The sequence below is a fragment of the Malaclemys terrapin genome, chromosome 16, assembly GCF_027887155.1.
Source record: "Malaclemys terrapin pileata isolate rMalTer1 chromosome 16, rMalTer1.hap1, whole genome shotgun sequence".
Taxonomy (NCBI): Eukaryota; Metazoa; Chordata; order Testudines; family Emydidae; genus Malaclemys; species Malaclemys terrapin.
This window is the reverse complement of record NC_071520.1, coordinates 13,844,997-13,858,720: the sequence shown is the minus strand read 5'-3', so window position 1 is coordinate 13,858,720 and position 13,724 is coordinate 13,844,997. Positions and strand designations below refer to the sequence as shown.

General features: G+C 49.9%; 1 protein-coding gene across 1 annotated transcript in view; it reads left to right on the top strand.

Moving 5' to 3' along the window:
- Positions 1–7,743: 7,743 nt before the first annotated feature.
- MMP11 (matrix metallopeptidase 11) overlaps positions 7,744–13,724 on the top strand; it is a 32,892-nt gene continuing 26,911 nt past the window's right edge. Inside the window, exon 1 of the mRNA XM_054006949.1 lies at positions 7,744–8,022. Within this exon, the coding sequence (XP_053862924.1) occupies positions 7,915–8,022 (108 nt within the window). The 5' untranslated portion in view covers positions 7,744–7,914. The remainder of the gene's footprint in view (positions 8,023–13,724) is intronic.

The following is a 13,724-nucleotide window of genomic DNA, read 5'->3' as shown; positions in this document are numbered from 1 at the left end:
CTAGAACTGGAAGGGACCTTGAAAAGTCATTGAGTCTAGCCCCCTGCCTTCACTAGCAGGACCAAGTACTATTTTTGTCCCAGATCCCTAACAGGCCCCCTCAAGGATTGAACTCACAACCCTGGGTTTAGCAGGCCAATGCTCAAACCACTGAGCTATCCTTCCCCCCCCCCAATATATAAGAAAAAGCCCCCCAAATCGGGACTGTCCCTATAAAACCAGGACATCTGGTCACCCTAAGTGTCTGTGATGGGAGGAGAGGGACGTGGGACAGAGAAGCGTTCGGAAAACGAAATCAAAGGGCGAGAGCCTTTTGCTTGAACACCCCTGGCAGCATAGCCAGGGGCTAGTGAGGCACATGGCACTCTGATAACAAGTCTTGCTTTGGTTCCACATCACACTCGATGGGAAGACTCAGGTGACCCTGCTAACCCGGGTGAGGCTTGGTCTGTCATTACGTGATGCTGAAATTGGGAATTCCCAGGCAGAGAGTAACTGATGCCGTTTTGTCACTGTTACAGTATGCGACATGGTAGAGAATGAAACATTCTGGAGAAAAGGCCAGCCAAGGGCTGGAATCCTGCTCAAAATTCAGTCAAATGGGGATTATCCAGAAGAGCGGACCAGTGGTTGGAGAAGAAGAGCAGGGCGTCTATCAGGATCAGGCAGAAGGGGAATCGTCCAGTCTTGCATGGATACACACATTTCACTCTTCCAAATGACCATGCTGAGATCACATCATTCATTTCACGTTACCTGGTACAGCACACATGAACCCACGTTTCCCTACAGCATTCACTCACTGTCCTGTGGAAACTGGTCCTGGCCCCCCACCCTCCTTGCAGAATTCAGCCGTAATTGGAATAACCTTAACTCCTGGTGCTGTGTGATAGGGTAGAAAATGGCTCCTGGTATTTTAACGCTTCCCCTCAAACTTCTTTTGTGGTGGGGGTGAGCGAGTGGAAATGTCTGCCGGGAGCAACAGAGGAGCCGTAGTTACTGTGAGCCCTCAATGGGACAGAGCCGAGATGCCGACACCCAGTGTCCCTAGCACTGCGGAAGTCCTCCACCATCACCATCCTCCTGGTTATTTGTACCACACCCTTTACAGGCCCCTGCCCCCAGGAGCTTACACACATGATACATGCACAAGGCAGGATACAACACGGACGGCAAGAGGCACAGCATGAACCTATTGTCCTCAGCTGAACACATTGCTCCTGTTAGCTGAGACTCTTCAGTGACCCTGGAATGAGTATCAGTCTTTTCCAAACCAGGACCCTAGTCCCATTACCCGTTCCACAGCCCATCTCTCTGGGCTCTAGCCAGGGACCTTCTCCCATTTGGGAAGGGGAGGGTGGTCGCGAGCCCCTGACACCTGCTCACAACCCCCAGGTTGAGAGACTCCTGTTATGTTGTATTGGTGAAAATAAATCAGTTAAACAAAATAACCGGAGGGAACTGAAGCTATGATTCACAGCTCTTCTGCACTCTGGGCTTCTGGCAGAGCCAGGCAAGCAGCCAACAAGGATCCTACCGTGGCGTGGGCATGTGCTCGCCAAGCCCTGCCTGACATGCACACGGTTGTGCCCCAGTAGCCAGCTTGTCTCCTGGAGTTGGGAGTGGGGCAGTGGAGGATAAATCCCATCTGTCTACCTCGCGGCTTACAAGTCCCCCCATCACTGGAGCGTTTGAGCTCCAGAACAGCCCTGCCTCCTTTCAGAATTGGCGGGAGAGCGGGAACGCTGGCTGGGAGGATTGGAAAAACACTGCACCAACTCTCTAACTTGTTAGGACAGGAACATGTCAAGACAGTAGCAAAGCAAGAGGGCCCAGGTGCGGCGGGTGCGGTATTGCTGACGTCCATGATTGTGGCTCAGGGAAGGCTGCAAGGACTCCAGTGATCTGTCTCCGGCAAGCAGTTGCAGCCACAACGTCAGGAACCGGTTGCTTGGAAGGTCAGTCTCTGGCCATTTGACAACCGGCAGGTCTCCCAGAGATTCCAGGCCAGTCTCTCTGCAGAGCAATGCCAGGCCTTCAGTATCAAGGTGGCCACAATGCGAGCCCCTGAGCTAAGCTGCCAGCAGACTGATTAAATTCATCAGGCTAACCATCTGAATTATGCGTAAGTGATGTGTGCATGGCCATGATGATTAGCTGAAACCCACCTGTCTCTCCCAGTGGTGGAAGGAGGGATCAACACCGTTCAGACACCTATTTACCTACCTCATAAGTACGGCCCCTATCATAGTACTGCCTGAGCTGATGAAACTAGTTAATTCAAAGGAGCATCTTCTTGTTAGTAAAAAGGAACCCGCTCTGCATGCTGCGCTGGGAATTCTTATTTTGGTTAGAGACAACTCTGAAATACATAGTGCCATTTAGGTCTGTATACGCATCTTTGCAGGAATCTGAGCTTGCATCACTCAGACTCACCTGCAATTCTCCAACACACAACAAAGTGTTTCTCTCTTTAAAGGGGAGCCCCTGCCTACTGCTGGTCCACACAACTGCAGGAGGTTTATTCCCTGCAGCACAGGTGAGGGTCTGGCAGGAGCTGATCGAGCTCCTTCCAGGCAGCATGGGGTGGGGAGAGTGGATGGCTAGATAACAGATTCACCAGCCATTCAAAGGAAAAAGACAAAAAAGGAAAGGTACTTGGAGAGAGTCAGGAGAACTTTTTCTCATTGTAACCAAAATGCCTGGATCTCCAGGTAAGACCAGCCAAGGTGTAACTGTTTTCTGCCTGCAAACCCCAAACCTAACCCTGCCAAGAGAGTAGGAGCTTCCCCAGAGGAAATCACAGGAACTCTATCCTCATGCGCTCTGGACAGAGCCAGGATAGTAGGAGAAGTCTTAATTCTGCTCCTTGAACTCTGAGCCCCATGAAAACTGGTTCCTTCCTTCTCTTCGGCACCTCTTGCAGTTAACTCCTCAGGGCTGCTCTAAGCAGGCTTTGGACTGATGCGGAGATGAGGCAAACTAGACTTTGGAGGGCAAGATAGTGGAGTTGTGCTTGATGCCAGGGCATTCATCTGTCCAATTAGCAGGGTATCAGTTTTAGATACATTTGTGGGGCAGTGGACTGTGCATGGAGATGGGAGTTCGGAGACCTGCGCTGATTCCTGACTCTGCCGGCCCCATGCCATGTGGTCTTCGGCAAGTTATTTCACTTCTCTGCCTTGGCTTCCCCTGTCTGTCAAATGTTTGTCTCCTCTGGTAAAGGACTTAAGGATCTGTGGGGGAAATGCTCCATATCAGTATTGTCATTGTTCTATTTCTTTTTACATCTGTTAAATGTATGCAGTATTTACATTCTAAATATGGTTCATATCAAACAAAATGTGAACAATACATCACAGAAGTGTAAATCAATAACGTAATACTGCGTGCCAGGAAACTTTACTCTCTCCACACACACCAGGAAGAGATCAAAGCTTTATTACTTGCATACATTTCTTGAAGCAATTTGTAGTCAAACTTACAGTCCGCGCAGGGGTTGTCGATAAAGACCAGGACTTCTCCCATATAATGCACCCAGAGACAATGCTGCAGTGCCCTCACTGGCTTTGTCTCCCAGCTGATTCAATCCAGAGTTCGCAGTCTCCAAAATGGACTTGGATGGCTTCCTTTCCCTATCTCCACCCGCTCTCACGTGGTGAATTAGATTGGGCATGGGTAAATGAATGGTAGTGTACGCACAGCTGACTTCAGAACTGTCATTCACACACAGTGCATGTGACATGAATACACTTTGTGCGTTAAAATCAGACATATATCCATCCTCCATCAGGACTGAGGGGTCAGGAATTTGAGTGGAGGCTCTTGCTTCTAAGAACAAGCATCTGCTTCATTAGAGAGGGTATGCAAATACGAGGATCACTGCGGGAAATCGCTCCCACCCAAACACCACAATCCACTGTCAGAATGCAGTAGGACGTATGTGGCGGGAAGGCAGATGCCTGGATCATGGTGCCGCCAGCTGATTGTGCACTTGATCACTGTTGTAACTCCTCAGACTAAACTTCTCTTCTCTCTCAGTCTGATCTGGGATGGCTGGAGCAGTCTGTATGAAACAAGGACCAGAGGAAACCCTTTATGACAGTGCTGCCCAGCCTTATACCACAGGAGGGCCGCAGAAATCTCAGCACAACCTTGTGTGGGCCAAACAGAATCTACATATTTTAATAAGTTTTAAAGTCAACTGGTCTGATTTGTATTTTAAGTTCAGCTTGTTTCGTATGTATTTAGACAGGTTGTTTCTATGTACAGTTTTATCTATTTACACACTTGTGTAAACTAAAATGATGCAAACATAATGACAAAATGCTAATGAATTGTTGAATGCTGAAGCAGGCTGTGGGCCTTAGGAAATGCTCTGGGCACCCCTGCCTTCTGAGGTGCAAAACACCTCAGCTGATTCTTTTAAACCGGTTAAAACCTTGCCCACTTCAGGCCCTTTGTGTTTTCAGCCGGGAGAGGGAGTGGGGATCTGAAAGTCCTAGGGGAGCAGTTTGTGCAGAACCCCCAGCCCTGGCAGAAGCAGAAAGGACTGGAAATAGCATTAGAGCATGTGCTCTCGTAGTAAGGGTCTGGGACAAATTTTGTGTAGGCAGTCTGGGCCATACCCTCTGGCAGGGGCAGGGGGAGACTTACATGCATGTAAACCCGGCTTACATGGGTTCCGCTTGCACCTGTAGTACCTTGTGCATGCACTGCAAGCTAAACTAACTTCAAACCGACAGAAGTGTGCACTCACAGAGCTGCGCTGGTTTAATTAAAACACGTTCACATCACGCCTTTAGTTAAAGTGGGGCAGCCGCTTTGCATAGAAAATTCCTGAGTGACACTCATTGGAAAAAAGAAGCCTCCTTCCCAGCTAATAAGCCCTGGGTTTAGTGTCCCTAGTAAAAAAAAAAAAAAAAGTGGCATTCCCAAAACAATAGCCAAGGCCGATTCCCCTCAGGCCCCAGCTAAGAGGGTGAAATGCGCTCTTGAGAGAGGGAGACTCTGTTGGAAAGAACTTCTCTCCCCTTCATGCTTCTTACTGCTGTGCTAGCTACTCTGGGAGGGAGAATGTAGGGAAGTAAAACAATTCTTTAAATGGAAAATTGGAGTATTTTGGATGTCAATGAAGACCTGAGGGAACAGCTGATAACAAATAGCAGCAGTTAACAAGTAATCGTTTACATTTCGATGTACAACATCATTAATCCCAACATACATATTTGGCTTGAGAACATGGGTGAGATCTCATCTACACTACAAAATGAAAATGTGCTCTAATCATGTCAGGAGACATTAACCATTTCACTTCTGCTCTTTGCAGAATCCCTTGTCCAGTCCCTGATTCTGCACGTCTGACTTGAAGCATGAGTTGTCCCAGTGACTTCAATTAAACTCAGCATGACTGCTCATATGTTTCGAGTTAGGCACATGCTGAATCAAGGCCCTAAAGGGCTTATCCTGTGTGGCTTGTTCTTATAGACATGGAGATGGAAAACCCCACTAGGGTCATCTAATCCAGCCTCCCTCACACTTGGAGGCTAGATCATGCCTTACAGCCTATATCAGTGGTTCTCAAACTTTTGTACTGGTGACCCCTTTCACACAGTGATCCCCCCCTTATACATTAAAAAACACTTTTTATATATGTAACATTGTTATAAATGCTGGCGGCAAAGCGGAGTTTGGGGTGGCGGCTGACAGCTCGCGACCCCCCATGTAATAACCTTGTGACCCCCTGAGGGGTCATGACCCCCAGTTTGAGAACCCCTGGATATACTAAGTCTGCATCTACACTGGTAAAATGTGGACCTGGACCAACAGTGGGAGCTGTAGCATAGACAGGACTGAGGTGTTTTTACCCCCATATCTAACCCTGCTCTGAGAAAATCTTGATCCATTTGGATAGCACCACAATATGAGTGGATGAAAAGAAAATGCATTAGTAAAGTAATTGATAGACTGCCTCACAAAACCCTACTCTCCACATTACTTCTAATTGTCTATTACTGTGCCACCATGATGTGGACTGAAAACTGGCAAAGGAACTGTCAACAAAAGCTAATTCCATTTCTAGTGCTAATTTGTCGAGTTTGCAGTTTGCCCATCCTACTCCCTCAAGGCGCATCAACAGCAACCTTCAAGAATGCATGCGAATATAACACTGCAAATGAACGGCATTGGCTACGTTAGAACCGGGGAGGTGTCAGGTAGGATACCATGCATAGGTCTGGTTCTACTTAACATCTTCATTGATGATCTCGAAGAGGGAATAAACAGCGTGCTAATGAACTTCACAGATGAATATACATTGGGCGGGGTTGCAAAGACCCATGAGGAGAGAGAAATAAGACAAAGGGACCAAGAGAAGTTTGCAGACATGGACAGAAAATAACACAGGGAGATTTTCCTTGGTAAAACGCAAGCTAATACGTCAGGGAAAAGTTATCCACATCAGACACGCAGGAGGAGACAGGAAGCTGGAAGCAGGGGAGGAAGACCAAGAGGTGAGCCGGGGGACCATTAGATATGAATTTGCCGTGGAACATGGCAGCTAAAAGGGCCTGTGAAATCCTGAGTTCCATATGCAGACATTGCACGATGCGGACAAGGGGGGATGGCTTTTCTAAACAACTCTGGTGCGACTGCACCTGGAATGCTGTATTTAGTTTTGGGCAGATAATCAAAAAGGCTATAGGCAAACTGGAGGGAGTTTAGAGAAAAACAACCCCAGTGATCAGGGCCTGGGAGGACCTATTGATTGATTGACTGATGAGGGAAGATGTAAGGAGTTAAATATGTATAGCTTGGCTAAGGCCTCGGTCCTACAAGCCTTTCCACATGTGCAGCCCCTGATGCCCACACAGAGCCCCGCTGCAAAACGTAACAGATCACACATCCACGGAGGTCCTGGAGGCAGAGGGATTGTTAGAGGTGGCACAAGGGGATATAATCAGGGCTAAAGGATGATAGTAATAAAAGGTGAATGTAGACTCACTCTGAGGTCTCCGGGGCAGGTGCTGCCTTTGTGTTGTTTGTACCTCATCCAGTGCAATGGGACCATAACAATCATGAGATCTACCGGCCTGGAAGGGAGGAGTGTGTCCCAGGGGAAGTGGCAGGAGCCCTGTGGGGATTAGTCTGGCACTGCAGGGATGGCGTGGGTCACCCAGTCGGGACTGATGCCGTCATGGCCCCGATCCTGCAAGTCACAACAGCTGGGCAGACCCTGTGCCTGCCCAGGGGACTGCCTGTGGACATCAGTGGGTCTGTGCGGACAGAAGGGCCCGGCCACACTCACCCTGCAGGATTGGGGCCCCCAGGATATTTAAATCCTTTCCCCAATGCTGCAACTTCCATTGACTTCAAGAGAGTCAGGATCCCCCCCCCCCTCCCGGGACACATCCTCCATTCAGCTACTGCAGAGCGATGGGGGCACCTGAGCGAGCAGCAACGGGTCCTGCTCACCCCCCCCCCCCCGCCCCCACGGTGAACATGCCCCATAGCAGCACTCTCGGGGATGGCGTTGGGAGCTTGTGCCCAGGCAGGGCTGATTTCCTGCCTGCTCGGCCAGCGGGGTCCCCCCGTGTAACGCTGTGGCCGGGGGGCGCGGGAGGGGAAAGCGGCCTCTCCCCGGCGCGGAAGGAGTTAACGCCGCCCTTGTCCTGGCTCCAGCCGGGCTCCCGGGATTCCGCCCCCCGCCGCCCCACGTGGTGCCGCCGGGATGTGTCACTTCGGCAGCCCACGAACGTGTAATTCGAAGAGGGAGAACAAAAGGCAGGAGCGCGTATAAAAGGGGCTGCGGGACATCCCCGGCCCCATGTCTGCGCCAGGCAGCGCCCGGACCCGGCACGCTCCGCTCCGGCCCCGGCCCGCCTGCACCCTGCGCTCGTCCCAGCCGCGACGGGGATGGCTCGGGCGCCGCTTTCCGCCCTGCTCGCTGCCTTGTTCCTGCCCTGGCTGCTGGGGGGCCAGGCGCTGCCCGCATCGCGGGGGACCCGCCGGCACAAACCCCTGGTGAGTACAAGGGGCCCGGGGGCTCCCTGCGCCCCCAGATCTCTGCACGGACTCCTCTTGCCCGGGCCATGCGGCTCCCTCTGTGCCCTGGGTCGCAATCCCATCTCGCCCCTTCCTACATTTCAAACGCCGCCGCTGCCCTCCCCTCTCGCTGTGCGGGGGGGCTGGACAGACAGACAGATGGCCGGAGACCCCCACTCGGGGACACCCGTCACACGCTGTGCCCAGGGACACCGCTTCCCAGAGTGACTGCACCCCTCGTCTTGTTTACATCCCGACTAGCTGCCCATTGCGTGCCGGCTCTGGGAGAAACCCTGCCCGGGGCTGGATGAAGAATGTCACAGCCCCTCTGGCTGCATGTGTTTGCTTTGCTGCTATTGTGTGTCCCTCTGCGCCCCTTCAGAGTCCCATGTTCTTTTGTGCATTCCCTTTTCTTTAGGAATCAGCAGCTGCTGCCCATTGGGACATTTCCTTGGCAAACCCCTCCCTGCTCCAAAAAAGAACTTGGAAACTTTTTGTTGTTGTTGTTCTGCTGGGGAAACAAACCCACCCCTCTCTTTTTCTCCCCTCCCCCCTGTCCTGCCCACCCTCCCAGTGAAGCTCCCCCAGTAGCAGATGCATGTTTGTTTTAGAGCTGGAAGTATTCTGTAATATCAACCTGTCTCCTGCTTTGTTGCAGGGCAGTGAAATCTGCATGCTGGCTTTTTGCATGTCCGGATGTAGTTTTAAAATGTGCCCTCTTTTGTGGGGTGGGTGGGAGATGACCGTAATTACTGGTTAGAAGACGACAAGGGATTTTTCCCCTTCTCCTTAAAGGTATGGTGGCATTCATTGCCTGGGGAATGCGGCAGTTCCAGATGAAAGCGAGAACTGTTAAGGGGTTACAAAACTAAATAGATGAATAAAACCTACAAGCAGGGGGGAAGCACAGCAGGGCTGTCCTTCACAGACGTGCCTGCCAAAATCTGGCACTTGGGATGGGGCCGTTAGCTATTGGAGGTGCTGATGCTGGCATGGGGGAGAAGTTTGGGGGATTGGAGAGGACAGAGTGCTGCCTGCACTGGGGCTGTGTGTGTGTAATTGGGTTATTATATGCACGTGTTTTCCTGGTGCATAAACTGGTGACAGAGCAATGCCCGGTAGCATCACTGGGGATTAGCGCAGGTCCTGTCGATGGTTTTATTATCAAGCTCTGTCATCTGAGAGGTTTATAACTTGGCTGTTAAATCTGCTTGGGGGCTGGAGCTTGGCTTAAACATTCTTGGCCTAGGAAGCGCTTTTATTATTCAAAACAAAATGTCATTGAACTCATCCCAGCTGTGCCTCCATGGACAGTAAGGCAGAGCACATGCTGAATGGAGATGCATTTCTTTGCACACCCCCAGCTGTGTTAGGGCTTCAACTACATTTAGCAACTGGTTGATCCGTAGCTCTGCCAATAAGCCAGAGTTAGTAATTTACAAATCTGGAGCCCTGCTCCTTCCTGCAGAGACATGAACTGGTATGGGGGGAGGGGGAAGGGGGAGCGGCGCTGAGCCACCCCATGGTGTCCTAATATAAAGAAACAAAGGAATCCCCATTCTTGAATGGACCAACAGTGCATCTAATCTGGGTCCTGAGGCCAACAGGGGTCCATGCTGGATTCTTTGTAGGAAGGCAGTGCTAGCCCTAGATTTAAAGTGTCCTGTGTAAATTAAGGTCCCCATATAACTTTGCCCCCCTGAGACTAGTGCCCCCCCATACACTCTCTCATACCCATGACCCTCACTCAATGCTGCCAAGGGAGTGCCAAAGTTGCTGAGGCATTACAAACTGGCCAGCACGCCTGGAGCACAGCAGGGAGCTGGGAGGAAAAGCGAGCTGGCACAGTGCCTTGGTAAGACGGAAATTCCATACCAAATCAGGCCAGCGGGCCGTCTTGTTCAGTGTCCGATACCAGATGCTTCAGAGGATGGTATAACTCCCATAAGGGAGTGAGTGCAGTCCACCTGGCTATGAGAAAAGCTTCTCCTTAATCCCAGGCAGCCAGCTGTTGATTTATATTATTCTGTTAACTACCCTGATATAGCAAGAGTAATGCTGGATGATATCCATATTATTCCTAACCAATAGCTACACCTTTTTGGCATCCTAATAAGCATTTGGTTCAAGAGCTTCTTCTGACAGAGTGTTCCACCCACTGGCTGTGTTAATGGTGTGTCACGCAAAAAAACTTACTTCCATGGTTTCTAAAGGGACACAGGCAATTTGGTCTTTTTAATCATCTGATTTTTTTTTTAAATCCTTTTCTGGTGGAGCACCCCCTCAGTACCCAATAGTGTGGTCCCTTTCCACAAGGATTTTCTGATCTCCTGGCAGCGTTTATAAGGATCTTTCCAGCAAGCGAGAAACTAACTTTGCAGTGCAAACAGTGACACTAACGGTACAGGAGGTATTCTCAAATATACCAAGTAAAGAAGCTGAAAGAGTAGACACTACTTTCCACCACTAACTTCTTTCAGTCATTGAAGGTGTTACTTGTAACTATAGTAGGTCTAGAATTTCAGAGAAATGTGATTTTTCAAGTTGGTGTCCATTTAATCTTGTTGCTATTTAATTTAATTGGATGCCGCCTGGTTATTAAATTAAGACAGGGTTACCTGGGATTTCTGGATTGACCTCTTAATGGAGGGCAAAAATCCTTCACTGCACCCAGACAATGTACAAAAACATACCATGACATGGTGGAGGGGGGGGTGATGGATTTCTTCCTGACCTCAGCAGGTCAGTTTTAGTCCTGAAGCATGAGGTTTGATAGCTTTTGATACACCAACATTTACCGTTGGGGTGCTCAAGGGCTAAGGTTTGTTACAAGGTAAAACTAGGTGGGGGGAATTTAGAAGTCCTGGAGCTCTCAGAGCTCTGGTCAGGAGGGCACAGCTTTTAAGTTGGCACCTGAGGAAGGCAAGTATTAGAGCAAAAGCCAAGCTATCTGCAGTGGTTCTTTTAAAATCTCAAATTCTCAGGGCAATGCACACCAGACCAAATGAAACACCTGGTGATGGCCTGGCTCAGGCCCCCTCTGGGAAATTAACATCAATGCATTTCACTGAGAAACTAGCCTTGGGGAAAACTGGTGGCCTCATGCCTAGTTGGCTGGTGTAATCCAGCCATATGTTATTTCCTGGAACTCTCGCCTCTCCAGAGCCAGCAATCCTACCTGGAATGCACTGTGCTTCCTTGTAGCTGCATGGCATGCAGATATCTGGGCCAGGAGCAGAGAGGGGTGACATTAGGAGAAGTAGCTCGGCCCATGCAGGCTCCTCCCTCTCCATGCAGAGAAAGTTTACAAAAGCGGTTGATATATGCTGTTTGTTTTCACTCTTTAAATATTGAAATGAGCGTTCAGGATAATTTAGACATGTTTATCCTTCACTTCAGCAGGGAATCAAGAGCACATGTAAACATTTACTCCAGGGTTTGTGCATGCTTTGGCAGTGTCCACCTTCCCCCTCACAGAGACACATGCACACACCAGCAAACTGCAGTTCTTGAAGGCTTTGTGTTAGCACCTGGGCTCTCGCAAAGTGGACAGGAAGGGAGAATAGGAGCAAAAGGAAATTAGTGTATCCAGGTGCTGTGCCCCATGCTCTGAGTCACATCTGCCGTTCTCCTGGGAAGGATAAAAATAACAGCAAAGACTATCAAGCCTCATGCTTCTGGGCAGGAACATGTTGTCAGCTGGGGTCAGAAGAGATTCCTCACCATCCCCTGGGGACCCTCTTCTCCCCATAATAGAAGTGGCATAAGGAGAGTGGCTGGTTTTCTCTGACAATGCTGTCAGGGGTGGAGGATTCTCCAAAGGCTCAGAGCAGTGGGTCTGATGAGCAGCAAAGAATGGTATCCAAATCTTATTGGCTTATTCAAGCCTCATTGGTCTCTGAACTAGCCCGGAAACATCACAAGAACAAGCTTTCTCCTGAGGTTCGGGTTCTATCCCATTGCAGCCAGGACAGCGAGAATGGTGGTTCTTGTGAGATCTGGGTATTTGGGCTGTGGGTGTGGCTTAAACCAGGAAGCAGAAGGCACATGGAAATGAAAGAGTCACCTGAGCATTTGCAACCTTCAGAAAAGCATCACTTTGGGTTTGGCTCAAGTTTAGAGGGCCAAAGGTCTGTTCTAAGTGTATTCAAAGTGCGGCAGACATCTCTAACTGCTTAGGCCACTGAGGAACAGATGGAACAGGTGGTGTCTAGGGAGGACAAATGGAGGATTCCCTGGAGAACCCATCAAAGGGCTTTGCTCTGTCGAGAATAGATGAGAATAATCAGGCTTGGATAGAGCCTGTGGAGTTCTCAGGATGTTGCTGGGGGCAGAGGCTCCGGGGCTGGTTTATTACTTACGGGGTGTGTGTGTGTGTGTGTGTGTGTGTGTGTGCAGATCATATTGTTAATCAGCTTGATGGTACGACATCCTTGCTGTGCTTCAGAGTTTCCATACTGAAAAGGCCACCATGCAAGGGTAAAATAGAAACCTGTGTCAGTCAGGAAGATGCTCTGAAGTCACTACATATGTATAGAACTCTTGAGCCCACACAGATGCAGCTCTTTTCATTCCATCCTCCCAGGAGCCGGAGGATCTCCACTTGTGGGCCAGAGAGTTGGGGATGTCCCTCAGCATATGTTCAAAGTTCAGGGGTCCCTGGCCCAAGTGGGTTCTGCTCCTGTAGATCCCGGTCCCTGGCGTGGACAGGCACATCCTCCCCATAAATAAGGGGTGCTGGTCCCTGGCCCAACTAGTGCTTGTCCCCCATGGGTTGGGGGAGGGGGTCAATCCCTGGCCCAGGCTGGCACATGCCCCTTATGAGTGGGGGAGGGGGTCCCAGCACATGTGGCCCCATAGGTCAGTGGGTCCCAGTCCCTGGCATGTGCTGAGAGCTGATGCTTCATTTTAGCTTTGACCTTACATATGCATAAAAAACAACCCTATTGTGACTGGACTGCACAAAGTCCCAGGGTGGGTTTCTTGGTTTTCAGGGGATTCCTGTCATCAGATTAGGGGCTCGTGAGATCTTTGTCCAGCCAGGGCTCCTGGTGAGTACTCTTGCCTCTGGTTGTCTAGGCTTTCGCTGTGTTGCCTGCTCAGGAATGGTGCCACTGATGGACCAAAGCTTGGACTATCACCTAACTAAACCGGCTGCTAATGAAAATAACCCTGACGAGTTTATTAATTCGCCCTCCCTCTTTGTATCAGCTTAGGCTTTCACTGGCTTTGTGGGCATAAACATTTGCAGTTCTCAGTGTTTCATGTTTCCTGTTGCTTAGGAAAAATAAACATTTTCTTTCTGCGTTGCCAACAACAACCACCACCAGATAAACGGGAAACAGAGTCTGGTCGCAGGGAGATTGCACTTGCGGATTCCTAAGGCGAATGGCAGGAGAGGGGCCCTTGGTCTGTGTGTACAAGGAGCTCTGTTCCTGTATCCTCCCCTGCCTTAGCCCATCTGACTTCACATTCCTGATGGCTTTCTCTTCATGTTGATCAGAATGCAGCCCAGCGGACCAGAGGACGTGGGCTGGTCCTGTGATGAGAGTGCTCTGTGTCTGTGTATATGTAAATAGTTAATAGATTCGGTGCCTGAAGATGGCATTTAAGAATATGCACCGTTCTGGGTTTTGTAAGATCAATAAAATATCTCGTGCTGCCTTTCTTTGTGCAACTCT